Source organism: Mesoplodon mirus, assembly GCF_964341445.2.
Source record: "Mesoplodon mirus genome assembly, chromosome: X".
Classification (NCBI taxonomy): Eukaryota; Metazoa; Chordata; class Mammalia; order Artiodactyla; family Ziphiidae; genus Mesoplodon; species Mesoplodon mirus.
Genome location: NC_138981.1, coordinates 15,499,582 through 15,512,660, shown reverse-complemented (window position 1 = coordinate 15,512,660; position 13,079 = coordinate 15,499,582). Strand labels below are relative to the sequence as shown.

At 41.9% G+C, this 13,079-nt stretch overlaps 1 protein-coding gene across 6 annotated transcripts in view; it reads left to right on the top strand.

Annotated features, from left to right (window-relative positions):
- CTPS2 (CTP synthase 2) overlaps positions 1–12,162 on the top strand; it is a 108,008-nt gene extending 95,846 nt beyond the window's left edge. For all 6 annotated transcript variants that reach the window (XM_082609606.1, XM_082609608.1, XM_082609607.1 and 3 more), the window contains 2 exons: positions 9,510–9,620; positions 10,516–12,162. In XM_082609606.1, the coding sequence (XP_082465732.1) occupies positions 9,510–9,579 (70 nt within the window). In that variant the 3' untranslated portion in view covers positions 9,580–9,620; positions 10,516–12,162. The remainder of the gene's footprint in view (positions 1–9,509; positions 9,621–10,515) is intronic.
- The last annotated feature ends 917 nt before the right edge of the window (positions 12,163–13,079 follow it).

Sequence of the window (13,079 nt, the reverse complement as noted above, 5' to 3'; positions counted from 1 at the left end):
TTCCTATCTATCAGCCACCAACTGGTGCGGTCCTTAAGAGCAGCCAGCATCTTATTTATCTTTGTCTCCCTGGCTCCCTAGTATGCAGTGGTTGCTTACTACCCATTACAGTACTAAATGTAGGTAGCAGGGGAGGATATAGTCTAGTATAATCTTGACACCTTGCAGGGGGTTTTCCAACTAAGAATGGTGCCCATGACTTAATCCAGTGGCAGACCCTAGGATTCCAGAGGAACCTTGCACTTCAGCTCCTCTCTGCCTGGCTCCATGGTGTTAGTGAGCATTGAAAAGCAAATAACTGCTTTGATGGCCAGGCTCTAATGTGAGCTGAGTTGGGACTGTATTTCTGTCAAACAAGATTACTGTCTGTAATCAATCCTAAACAAATGTGACAAGAAATATGAACACTAGACTAATGACTTACTTTCCCAGAAATTGGCTGATATTATTTAAATGTATGGCACATGTGCAGCTGATGTCTTTAAAACCCACAATGTAAAAAAAATCCTTGGCTTTGAGCAAATACACCTGGGCTCTAACCTTTGCTTTCTGCTTCGTGGAGAACATTTATCTTTTATTGCCTGGGAAGTTGCAGTAAGAATATTATTTTGGGATCTAGAGCTGGTGAGCTGAACTCTCAGCTACTCTGGTATCTATAGAATGGCAGCAGTTACGAAGACCAGGTCCACCACCTGTGGTGGTCTGTTCAAGAGGCATAATAGTTTTTTCACTTTTTCTTTTTCTTTTTTTTTTTTGCGGTATGCGGGCCTCTCACTGTTGTGGCCTCTCCCGTTGCGGAGCACAGGCTCCGGACGCGCAGGCTCAGCAGCCATGGCTCACGGCCCAGCCGCTCCGCGGCATGTGGGATCTTTCTGGACCGGGGCACGAACCCGTGTCCCCTGCATCGGCGGGCGGACTCTCAACCACTGTGCCACCAGGGAAGCCCCCAGGCATAATAGTTTTAGGATAGTATTTTAAATTTTTTTTTAGGTTTTTATAAGCTACTCAGAAGTACTTGCAAGATCAAACTAAGTATTGTTTTGGGGGTCCCCCAAGACCACCCACACATTCGATGATTGACTAGAAGGAATCAGAATATAGTTGTACTCATGGCTAAAATTCATTTCAGTGACAGAGTAATCATACACAGCTGGCTCAGTAAGGGAAAGAGGTATAAGTAGAGTCTGGAGAAATCTATCTGCAGGTTTCCTATGTTCTCTCCCTCCTGTGAGAGGTCACACAGAGCTCACCCTCCCTCAGCAGTAAAAATGCAGTGTGTAATGTTTATGCCCAGAGAAGCCCATTTGACACTTAAGAGTTTAGAGTTTCTATAGGAGACTGGTCACATGGGCATTCTCTGCCTAGCAACCACCCAAATTCCAGGCTCCCAGAAGGATAGCAAGCGTTCACCATATATCACCTTGCTTGTACAAACAGCCTAGGCCCAATGAAATGACCTCATCAGTTAGCAATGGAGAAAACATTCTGAAAGCTAAGTTCCCCAGCAAGCAGGCCCTTCTAAAGATAGCAGCCTCAGGCCTGCTGTGTTAACTCTTTTGCACAAGTCTAATAAACCATTTTTAGAATAAAGAAATCCAATGGGAAATTATGGTCCATTAAATAAATCATTGTAATTACTTGCTGAGGTCTCTCCCCTGGTGTCTAAATATAATTTGTCCCATGTTTAAACGGTATCCACAAATTTGCATGGCTTTGCTGGTGTATGATGTAATGGAATGAGACTGCTTCATGTAACTGTAATAAAAAATTGTAGATTTATACTAAATAGGATATCCAAAGGTTCTTATAATTGCAAGTTTTTCAGTATCTAGAAACGAAGCACATGATCTCTGTCCAGAATTCCTTTTTTTAAAAATTGCAGTATAGTTGATTTACAGTATTGTGTTAGTTTCTGGTGTATAGCAAGGTGATTCAGTTTTATATATATATTCTTTTCCATTATGGTTTATTACGTGATATTGAATATAGTTCCCTGTGCTATACAGTAGGACCTTGTTGTTTCAGAATTCCATTTTTAAGCAACTGGAAAGAGAAGAGGGATGGGAGTCTAAAGTTCATAGGTTGTTTTTCAGTCTGCGTGTCTCTGGGGCTGCCTTGCAAGGCCCTGAGGTGCAACCACTCCACACCGAGGTCAGGAACGACTTCCAGTTTTTATGATTTCAACATTTATCATGCCCCTCTGTCAGGTCAGAGTAAAACTCTTGTGCTTAGATGGTGCTTGTTCTATGTGTTCTATGTTTGAAAGCAAGAAATGAGATGGGGTTCAGTCAGCAGTTCACAGAAATGCAGCTCTTTTGGGAAACATGTTTTTAAAGTATAAAACCGGAATCTTAAGACATGTGAGTAGCATTTTATTCTAGGTTTTAGGATCTTAGATTCCATGTCTCCACCCAATACATACTATCTCTTATGCAGAGAAGTCATCTTTTTGTGGCGAGACAGGAGGCAGGCCGGTACAGAAAGAGGAGGGAAGTTAACTCCACGATGCACTGTATTAGCTTGATCGTTTCAGACCAAACTCAGGAGTTGAAACTGCTTCATAATCGGAGGGTCCTTAAAGGAAGTACAGAGCTGGAGTCAGCGCCTTCTATTTCCTGAGCCCGAGTGTGCTCCTGGGATCTGAGTCCCTTCTCTCCTGCAAGCTCAGGCTTCCCTCTTCACTTTTCTCTTTGAATCTCGGTAGCAGTCAGGGAGCGAAGGCACCCATTTCCTTCGCCATTGTCTCTGGTCTCTCTCCTGTGACTACTGGGCTTTTCCTTCTAAGTGACATGCTGGCTTCCAGCCTGGGAAGATTTTGTTTTCTGTGGACTTCTAGCTGAGGCATTACAGAAAATTGGGAAAAAGGAAAAAGGATCCATAAACCTATAAACCTAACATAGTCACTGTGCTTGTTTTTGGGTCTTTCCTTCCAGTCTTTAGTCCATATCCGTATATGACTCCTTTCATGCTTGTAATCATAATAGTGTGTGTGTGTGTGTATTTTTCCTGATTCTTTTATTTTGAAAACTTTCAAGCCTACAGAAAAGATGAAAGAATAGTACAGTGAATACTTGTAAACCTTTCACCTAGATTCATCAATTGTTGCCTTTTTACCACATTTGATTCTCTCTTTCTCTGTGTGTATACTTATTTCTGAATCATTTATAAGTTGCAAACATCATAGCAGTTCACTCCTAAATACTTTATCATTCATTTTCTAAAACTGAAGACATTTTCTTACGTAAATGCGGTATCATGATCACACCTAAGAAAATTAACATTAATTCAGTGACATCATTTAATATCCAGTCCATATTTAAATTTCTCCATTTATCCCCAAATGTATCTTTAGCTTTTTTTTGAAATCAAAAAAATGTAATCAGTGCTCAATTTGAGGTTCATTTTGTTATGTTTCCTTAGTTTCTTTTAATCTGGGTAAATCACCCTCTCGTTTTCAGTTCTGCATAACATTGACTTTTATAAAGAGGCCAGGCCAATTGTCTTGTAGCAATGACCAGAATTTGGATTCATCTGATTGTTTTCTCATGATTAGAATCAGGTTAGACATTTTGGGAAGAATAGTTCATTGGGGCTGTTGTAGACTTTATAAGGACACGTCAGGAGACATATAAGGCACGTAACCTTCCCTCTGTTGTCACACGGTGGATGATGCTGAGTTTACCACCTGGTTAAGGTAGTGACTGTGTGGACGTCTCTTTTGTAAAGAAACATTTTTTTTCCATTTTAGTTTCTAAAATACCATCCCCCACTGAAATGAACTAGGGCTCCTGGAAGAAATGGTTGGTTTCAGGTCTGGGGCAGGGAAAGTACAAGATGAGCCCAGAATGTATTGCTAGACTTAAAGGAAGGAAGAGTTCAAAACCAAGGGGGAGATTTTGTATAAGGTCAAAGAAGCCACTTGAAAGGGGCTCACTTTGGACAGTTTGAACATCAAAAACAATAATGACAAAATTGGATTATAACACATTACATTTTTTAAAAATTCCATAATAATACTCAAAAAAACCAAAAGGCCAATTAAAAGAAATGTAGATGCAACCCCCAATGTAATAACTGAGTCAAATAAGGATCATCAGTGGATGCCAAAACCATTGGATGCCAAAACCATTGGATGAAAGGTTTCGGAAAACAGGATATTCATATATTCTCAAAGCATCACCACAGAGTCTTTATTAATTACAAAAGCCTGTCTTTTGAACTGAACACCTCGTACACATTTTTCCAAGTTGCATGATGCTCTTGCTGTTTGCTGGCTGTGTGCTTCAGCATCCACTCAATGCGCCACATGTGCTGGAGCTCACGCCATCCCAGACATGGTGCTGGGTGCAAGAGGATCAACTGCAAGTCCAATAAGAACATACACCCTGTCCTGGGGGACTCATTGGGTAGTATAATGGTTCTCTACATTTTGAGGCTGACAAATCACCTTCCAAGAAAGTGATGAAAGCTGTGGACCCACTTCCTGGAAGACTGCACACACATAGCAATTGGAACGGTATTCATATCCCAAAAGCCTCCCATCCATCGATATTCTTCTAGGGGTCCTCAGATACAGACCCCTAGCTAAGATAGTCTTTATAAAAAGGGGATAGTAATAGTACTCACTTCACATGGTAGTGATGAAGAGTACGTTTTATTCTAAATGGAAAGCCCTTAGCACAGTGCCTGGTCTATGGTGGGAAATTAAATGGGAATTATTATTGTGCTATTATTAATTTCACCTTAGTTCCCGTCTCCTTCATCTCTTGCCTACTCAAAGCCTCCTACCTGGTCTCCAGGCCTCCAGCTTTCCTCTTCTCAATCCATCTTCTGCTGGTAGAATGCTCTTCCTGCATTATTTTGGAGCTTGAATCTCTAAATGGCTTCCCTTGACTCACAGCATAAAATGCACACAAATCCATACGGAACAGCCTGAACTCCCCCAGAGGGTTTAGTGCTTTGGCTTCAGTTCTCACGTCTCCCTTGGCTCCTGTTATACATTCCTGAAGTGCTTAGCGAGAAGGGAATGCCGATCTGTAGCCTGTTAGGATGCTGGTTCCCCAAATTGTTACTGATGGTGGGCATTAGAGGTGGGTGTGGCCTCTCCGCTGATTATATAGAGAGTGTGCATTTCTCCCTCTAAGGCATCCTTATCCCACTTTGGGTGTCTCTTTCTATTTGACTAGGAGAGTAAGATACTCTTTTTCTCCTGTGTGAATCTAATGTGCATTTTCCAGCACTGTTCTAAACTTGGAATCGCCTTGCTTTTTATTTTAACTTTTGGGCTACATGGTTGATGTTGCCAGGGGCCATTCTTGCAGTATAAGGTGCAAATATTTTATTTTTGTGGGGACAGTGTGGGCCAGTAGAGTGGGTGCTATGGGTTTATTTCCTGGATCTGCCACTTACTGGGTAATTTTTTTCTAAGTCCCCAGTCCTAAACCTCAGGATCTTCATCCTTTAGGGTTGCTGTGAGGAACAGTTGAGATGGTGCTTTGTAAACTTTCAACTGATATAAAAATACTACTTTTCCTCCTTTGTTACATTTCAAGCAAAAGTGAACTGAAAAAAAAGATTCTTTTTTGCTTTCTTTTTGGACAGTTCTTTTAAACATCTTTAAAACAGCCCCCCTTCCTTATTGTTGGGCTCCAAAACCATACCTGGAGACTTTTTCTTGTAAAGTACTGCTGATAAACCCCATTTGAGTATGCCTTCCCTCAGGGATTAAATGTTGCTTAAAAGGTGCTCTTTATTGATCGTGATTCACTGCCTGCAGATGATGTGGTGCCAGCCAGGGACGGAGTTAATAGAGATACAGACTACTGTGCTTTTAACGCCCTGCTAGGGTTGTGTCCTACCGTTTACTATTCAATGCAAAACTCATTCAAAGCATACTAAGTTTTTATTCCATTGCTCTTATATTTTATGGCTTCCAGGGGCTGTTTGAGAAGGAAGTAAGCATAGCAATAACAATGCTTTGGGGGAAACTGTGTGCATGGCAACCTGTTTGAAAACATGCTTTCTCCGTATGAAATGGATTTTGATATAAAGTGTTATAGGAATGTATGCATGCTGGGAATCTTAAGTATGCTATTAATTTTTTTTTTTAATTCCAACCACCTCTTTCTGTTAATGGAGAAGAAATGGTTTAATGGCTGCATCAGGGTAGCAAAGAAGGTGGACTACATGAGGCATTACTCTACCCTCGCCGTGGTGCCTTGGAATATATGTTTTCTTATATTGGGAATTTATTAGGAACCAGAAGTCTTGGACAAACAAACTTGACTATGACAAGCCTTTTGTTTGTCGAAGAACCACATGTAGACCATGGCGGTCAAGTCTTGTAAGTCCAGCCAGTGTTTAAGGATAGCGATTCCCATACGTTGCTGCTGGTGATTTTGATTTTGTCTTGTAAGAAATAGTACAGTAAAACACTTTTTTAAAAAGAGTGCTTCTGGGGCTTCCCTGGTGGTGCAGTGGTTGAGAGTCCGCCTGCCGATACAGGGGACACGGGTTCGTGCCCCGGTCCAGGAGGATCCCACATGCTGCGGAGTGGCTGGGCCCATAAGCCATGGCCGCTGAGCCTGCGCGTCTGGAGCCTGTGCTCCGCAACAGGAGAGGCCACAACAGTGAGAGGCCCGCATACAGCAAAGAAAAAAAAAAAAAGAGTGCTTCTGTTATTTGGGGGGTACATGCATGTATGAGAGAGAGTTGCTGTGATTTTGACTGTACATAGCCAGACCTTAAAAAAAACCTTTCTTAGGGAGTGATAAGGAGAACCATTGCATGGTGATTATGGTTTTTTTTTTTAAATCATCATTCATTTGTTTTTAAATCAATGCTATCCAATAGAACTTTTTGCAGTGATGGAAATGTTCTATAATCTGCACTGTCCAATATGGCAGCTGCCAACCACACATGGCTGTTGAGCACTTGAAGTGTGGCTCAGTGTGTACACATGAGGAATGGAATTTTAAATTTTATTTGGTTTTAGTTGATTTAAATTTAGATAGCTACTGTGGCTTGTGGCTACCATATCGGACAGTGCAGGTTTAAAACTTTCTACTCCTCAAATGTAACAAGGCACACACGAATAGTTCTGTATTCTGCGGCATTTCAAAAAATTTAACATGTAAGACCCTAATGTCTAATAACTCTCCCCACTGAGAAGTGTGTGTGTGTGTGTGTGTGTGTGTGTGTGTGTATGTACAGTGGTTATTTTAAAAGACAGGTTGTCTTAAGATAGAGCTGAGATGTCTCGAATTAAGTGAAAATATGCCCAGATAAGTATCTTATGACTTAAGTCCATTCTGTGTGAAACAAAAATGAAGCCCTAAGTCTTACCTGGCACAGAGCAGCACCCGCATTTTATTGGATGGGCAGGAACCACTGCTGTTCTGCATGTGGAATTGTGTTTCTAGCACTTGTATTTTGCTGGAGCATGAATGCCATGAAATCAGCATGTTTATTGAGCAGCACTGCCTATTTTGAGAATTCTGTTCTTGAGTGTTGTGGTTTATGTGGTTGTTCTACCTCTGCCCCTGAACACATATGAAAGAGAATTAGTGAACCCAGTTATTTGCCTTGGAGCTCCCCTTTGTCAGACTCAACCTGTGCCATTTTGATGCCTTGGCAGAGTTTGGGGGTGACAGCCAGCAGACAGGAAATGAGAGCCATTAGGTTAGACCCACCCAAATCCACTTGCTGAAGTGGGTAGGGAATTACTCTTGGTACAGGAAAGACTTCTGAAAATCATGCACTTGGCAGTTTTCGCCGCTTCTTTATATTTCCATGACTTTTTGAGAGATATCATGTTGTAAACACATAACCCCCATAAACATCAACAGCTCATATTTTCATATAGTTTCAGAGCACATTTATGCATTCTCTTTCAGCCCTCATAACATTTTGATGAGGTGGTAGGTATTGTTACTACTTTTTTCTAGACTCTCAGGCATGTGGCTAATAACTAGTACAGCCAGGAGTGTGAGGGCAAGGATGTGGGCCCACCCCACTCCTCCACGGGCTCAGAGGTGGGTAAGGAAGCTTGAGATACTTGAGAAAATGGAGTTCCCTTGGCCCTTTGGACCTTCTCACTTGTGGTGTCAGGGTACATGCCCTGTGGGGCCCACTGCAGCACACAGCTTAGACTTGAGCTTGTGGCCTGGGTTAGCATGATGGGGATCCTGGTCCCACCTTGAATGAGCTGTGTGCCTAGTGAGTCACTTGAACATCCCTGACCTTCATTTCTTCTCACATAGGAAGTTGAGTGCATCTTCCAAATCCCCTTTTGTTGCAGAGAACCAGGAAGGACTCAACGTTTGTGTAGTGAGAGTGCATGGATAAGGATATATCAATTTTGGGGGGTTGTTTTTTAAAAATATATTTTCTTTGGTTATTCCTGTGTTTTCTTTATTGGAAACCCTTTTGTAACAGTAGAAGTGGTTTTCCTGAATTAAAATCTAACTAGGAGGTATCTTCTACTTGATTGGTTTTAAGGATATGTTGATTTCTTTGTTCATCTAAGTAATCTTGTCTTTTCTGCCAATTCTTGATCTTTTTCTGTGTCTTCTCCATACTCTAGCCCCACCCTCCCCCTTTCCAGTATTTTGTCCAAAAGTCAGGGAGTAGAGTGAGGTTGTCTGTTATGATTTTGTTTATGTATTTATTGATATTTACTCCATATGTTTAGGGTAAATCTTTGTTTTCTAGCCTGTCAGCATAGGGTTTCTCCAATTGTTTCCTCTCCTCTCTTTAAAAAAAAGTGGATTTTCACCTCTTATGGAATTCAGCCTTCTATTGCTATAAGTCAGCAAAAACTTGGCCAAGGCTAGGAATGGGTCAGGCATAAAACACTTACTTCCTGACAATGTCATCTTCGTAGATCAGTAGAACTCTTGAGGGGTTGATCAACCTGCTGACTTACTTGGAACCAAGCAAGAGGAACCCCAAACTGAGTCTGTGGCTCAAAGTGAAAGTACAATTGCAGGCCTATCTCATGGAGAAGGTGTATTTCTTCAGGAACCCAAGATGGCGGCATCTATGTCAATAATCAGTCCTACTTTGAATACTACATGTAACTTGAGGTAGTTGGAGCATCACATAAAGTTTCTAATTTGAGAATAGCAAAATTGTGCAAATTATTTCTCAAACGCTTGGACCTACGAGAATGTTTATTGGAATGGAAAACTTTCATGCTGTTGACCTATATTAGTGGTCTTCAGAAGGTTATAAATTTCAGTCTAAATTGAAATGCTTTTATACATTTTCTGAATAAGGTACTTCCAGTTTAAGACACAAGCAAGTGATCAGTTCCTCTGACAAAAGAAGGAGACCGTTGGTTGTGGTTGGACTAACGTCTTCCTGGAGTGACTAGGAAGTAATAATAGAATATTCCTTAGTATCTTCTCTTAGTGGGGGTTAATTATGGAAAGTGTTTAGGATTGTAAATAGGATAATTGTCCAGAGTTTTTTTACACCTTGCTAAGTTAATTCATCTTTTGCTCTAGTGATAGATACAGCGATGCCAGTGATGACAGCTTTTCAGAGCCAAGGATAGCTGAGTTGGAAATCAGCTGAAACTGTTATGTGACTTGGAATCACCAGGACTGCCTGAGAGGGTGAGATGGAACCTTTAAGTTCTTGTTTGTTTTACAGACAAGCTGTCTTCTTGGTGTAGAAGGGAGCATCACAGGACTTGTCTTGCAGGATCCTGCTCCCCTGGGATGCTCCTGTTTGCATAGTTAGCAGGACGGACTTGACAGCTGATTATGCTTCTGGGAATCTGGAATGCACCTGAGAAAGCAGGCAGTTAGGAATGCGCCTGAGGCCAGGAATAAATATATCCGTGCACCTATAAATGGATACGTGGAGGCTGATAGTGTAGCTGAGGGGTCAGCAAACTTGTTCTGTAAAGGGCCAGACAGTGACTGTTTTCGGCTTTGTGGGCCCTCCAGTGCGTTGGAGAGGGAGAGCAGGCTTGGACAGTATGTACATAAATGGGCAGGGCTGTGTCCCAGTAAAACCTGATTTCCAAACACAGTGTGCTGACCCCTGGTCTAGGTCACTCATGGAAAAGCAGAGTTCCTTGGATTTGTAGAAAATAAAATAGTGTTTTCTTTCTTTGTAGGGAGATGCCAGAGACTGGCTTGGCTTCCAAGAGCAGCTTATGTCCCTCACGGCTCCTGGAGGTTTTATTAGAGAAGGTAGCAGCCTGGATGGCTTTATTCTGTTGATGCTCAGAGGCAGATGCTGCCTGGACAACCCTGCTCTTTAGCAGGGACAGCAGCTTTTGGAAAATTCGTACAATCACTCCAGTGTGATTTCTCTTCTTATTTCACTTAGGGGCAGAACATTCCTGTTCACCAGGGAAGGCACATCCGGGTCTATTTAGGTTTGCCTCAGACATGGAGACCTTCAGAAGCAAACCAAAATGGTGCAAAGATTAGTTGGAGGTACTTGCAAGACATATTATTCAGCTTCTGATGTGGCTAATACTTTTTTTTTTTTTTTAAGGCTCTGAAGTAACCGAAGCCAAGATGAAGGAACTGTCTAAGGAAATCACCACACTCGTAGAATCACTCTTTTCTCCACCAAACATGGGATGTACAGCCTCGAGGGGAATCTAATAATATGCACTTCCATGAACCAGAATCAAAGGGGTAGTTTTCTTTTTCCTCCAGAGGTGACCTTTGGTTCTTGCAAATTTCTGTAGCCAATTAAACTTTTCCCAGCAACTTCAATGGGCAGAAAGTGTGTTGGTGTCTTGTCTGGTGTATGGTGACGTCCAGGTGGTGAGGAAGGATCCAGGTAACTGAGCCTTCTCTGGGCTATATGGGAAGGCTGGCAAGGCACACGCAACAACTAATTTTGTGTCAAAAATGAGTCATTCTGTTACCTGGAATTCAGCCACAGATTTGCATGTGGCCCAAGCTTATTTCAGGTTTTCACTCTGTTTATTTGTAGTAAAAAGTAAAATGGGGCCTCCCTGGTGGCGCAGTGGTTGAGAGTCCGCCTGCCGATGCAGGGGATACGGGTTCGTGCCCCGGTCTGGGAGGATCCCATATGCCGCGGAGCGGCTGGGCCCGTGAGCCATGGCCGCTGAGCCTGCGCGTCCGGAGCCTGTGCTCCGCAACGGGAGAGGCCACAGCAGTGAGAGGCCCGCGTACAGCCAAAAAAAAAAAAAAAAAAAAAAAAAAAGTAAAATGAAACAGGTCCAAGACTGGGGGTGGTAAGTAAGGCCCTGGCCTCAGGCACAGAATTTAAGGGGGCATAAAAAAACTGAGGAATGAAGATCAGTAACATATATATATATATATATATATTTACTTGAGGTGAAATTCACATAACATAGATTAACCATTTCAAAGTGAACGATGCAGTAGCATTGGGTACATTCGCAGTGCTGTGCAACCACCACCTTCATCTGGTTCCATCTCTCTTCCCAGCCGCCCCCGCAACCACTTATCTCCATTCTATTTCTATGGATTGGCCTATTCTGGATATTTCATATTAGTGGAATCATATAATACGTGGCCTCTCGTGTCTGGCTTCTTTCACTGAGCTTGATGTTTTCAAGGTTCGTCCATGTTGTGGCCTATGTCAGTTCTTCCTTGTTGTGGCTGAATAGAATTTCCTGGTATGGATTAGACTACAATTTGTTTATTCATTCATCCGTTGATGGACATTTGAGTTGTTTCTACCTTTTGGCTTTTTTGGATAGTGCTGCTGTGAACATTCATGTGTAAATAAATTTTGTTTGTTTGTTTTTGTTTTTTGTTTTTGCCACACCGTGAGGCTTGTGGGATCTTAGTTCCCCGACCAGGGATCCAAGCCGGGCCCTCGGTAGTGAGAGCACAGAGTCCTTAACTGCTGGACTGCCAGGGAATTCCTGAAAATAACTGTTTGAGTATCTGTTTTTAACTCTTTTGGTAAATGGTTATACCTAGGAGTGGAATTGCTGGGTCATGTGGTAATTCTGTTTGACTTTTGGCGGAAGCATCAGTAATATTTTAATGTAAGATTTTAAAAAACCAAAATTCATAAAAAAATTTACAAAGAGCAAAATACCAAATTTTAAAATAAGGACAGGATCCAGCCCTGCCCCTCCCTCACCTGCCCTAGTCCTGGGCCAGTTGTACAACGTTCTCATCCAGTATGCTTCCTGATTTCCCTGTTGAATGTACTTGAGATGACTTAGTTGTTGCTTACATTTCAGCCTTCTGAAACTGATTTAAATATTTTAACTGCTCGGTTAATTTTTTTGTGGTTGTCTTTGGCCTTTAACTGTTTTCTCTTAATGCTGTAAAGCATTATTTTGTGAACCGCTACAGAAAATTCATCTACCAAACACATGCAGAAATGAAATGAATAATTCTGGTAAACAAAAACATTAAAGAACGTTAGGGCTCCACTTGTGAAAATTACAGCTTGAAGATCACAGGAGGCTCCAAATGAAAAGCCCACAAGATAGGTTAAAAGCTGGTATAGGCCTCCTAGAGAGAGGTATGTAAGCACAGAGGGGATGCTTGAACAGCACAAGAGGTAGTCTGGCTTAAATGGGAGTTTTCAATTGTAGTAATTATGACTTCTAAAGTTATTTATAACAGAGTGCTTACCTTCGGGCTAATGATTAAGAAGCAGCAAAGCAGCCTCTTTGTTGTTTCTACATGAGATTTTCTCTTTTGGAGACACCTGTTGAACTTGGAGTTCAGCGAAGTGCAGAATGGTAATAGCATGGCTGCGTAGGGTAGTGGAGCACATAGAAAGGTATTATAAGTCAGTCATTCGACAAATGTATCTTGAGCCCCCAGGATGAGCGACACATGGTGTCAGGTGCTGGGGGAAGTGGAGGGGAGCAGAATTTGCCCCCTAAAAATGTCTCTTTGGCATAAGGATTATTTTAAAGAAACAGCAGACACAGGAAAAGCTCTGAAAACTGAACAGAAGTTGCCCTTTTTAAGAGACACTTACATTTATAAGGGAAACCTTTGTTTGTAAAGTTGAGTCCTTCTTTGTACCAGGGAGAGACTGAGGACTCTATGTCTCTGGAACCTCTTCTCAGTGGAGAAGGCAGGGAC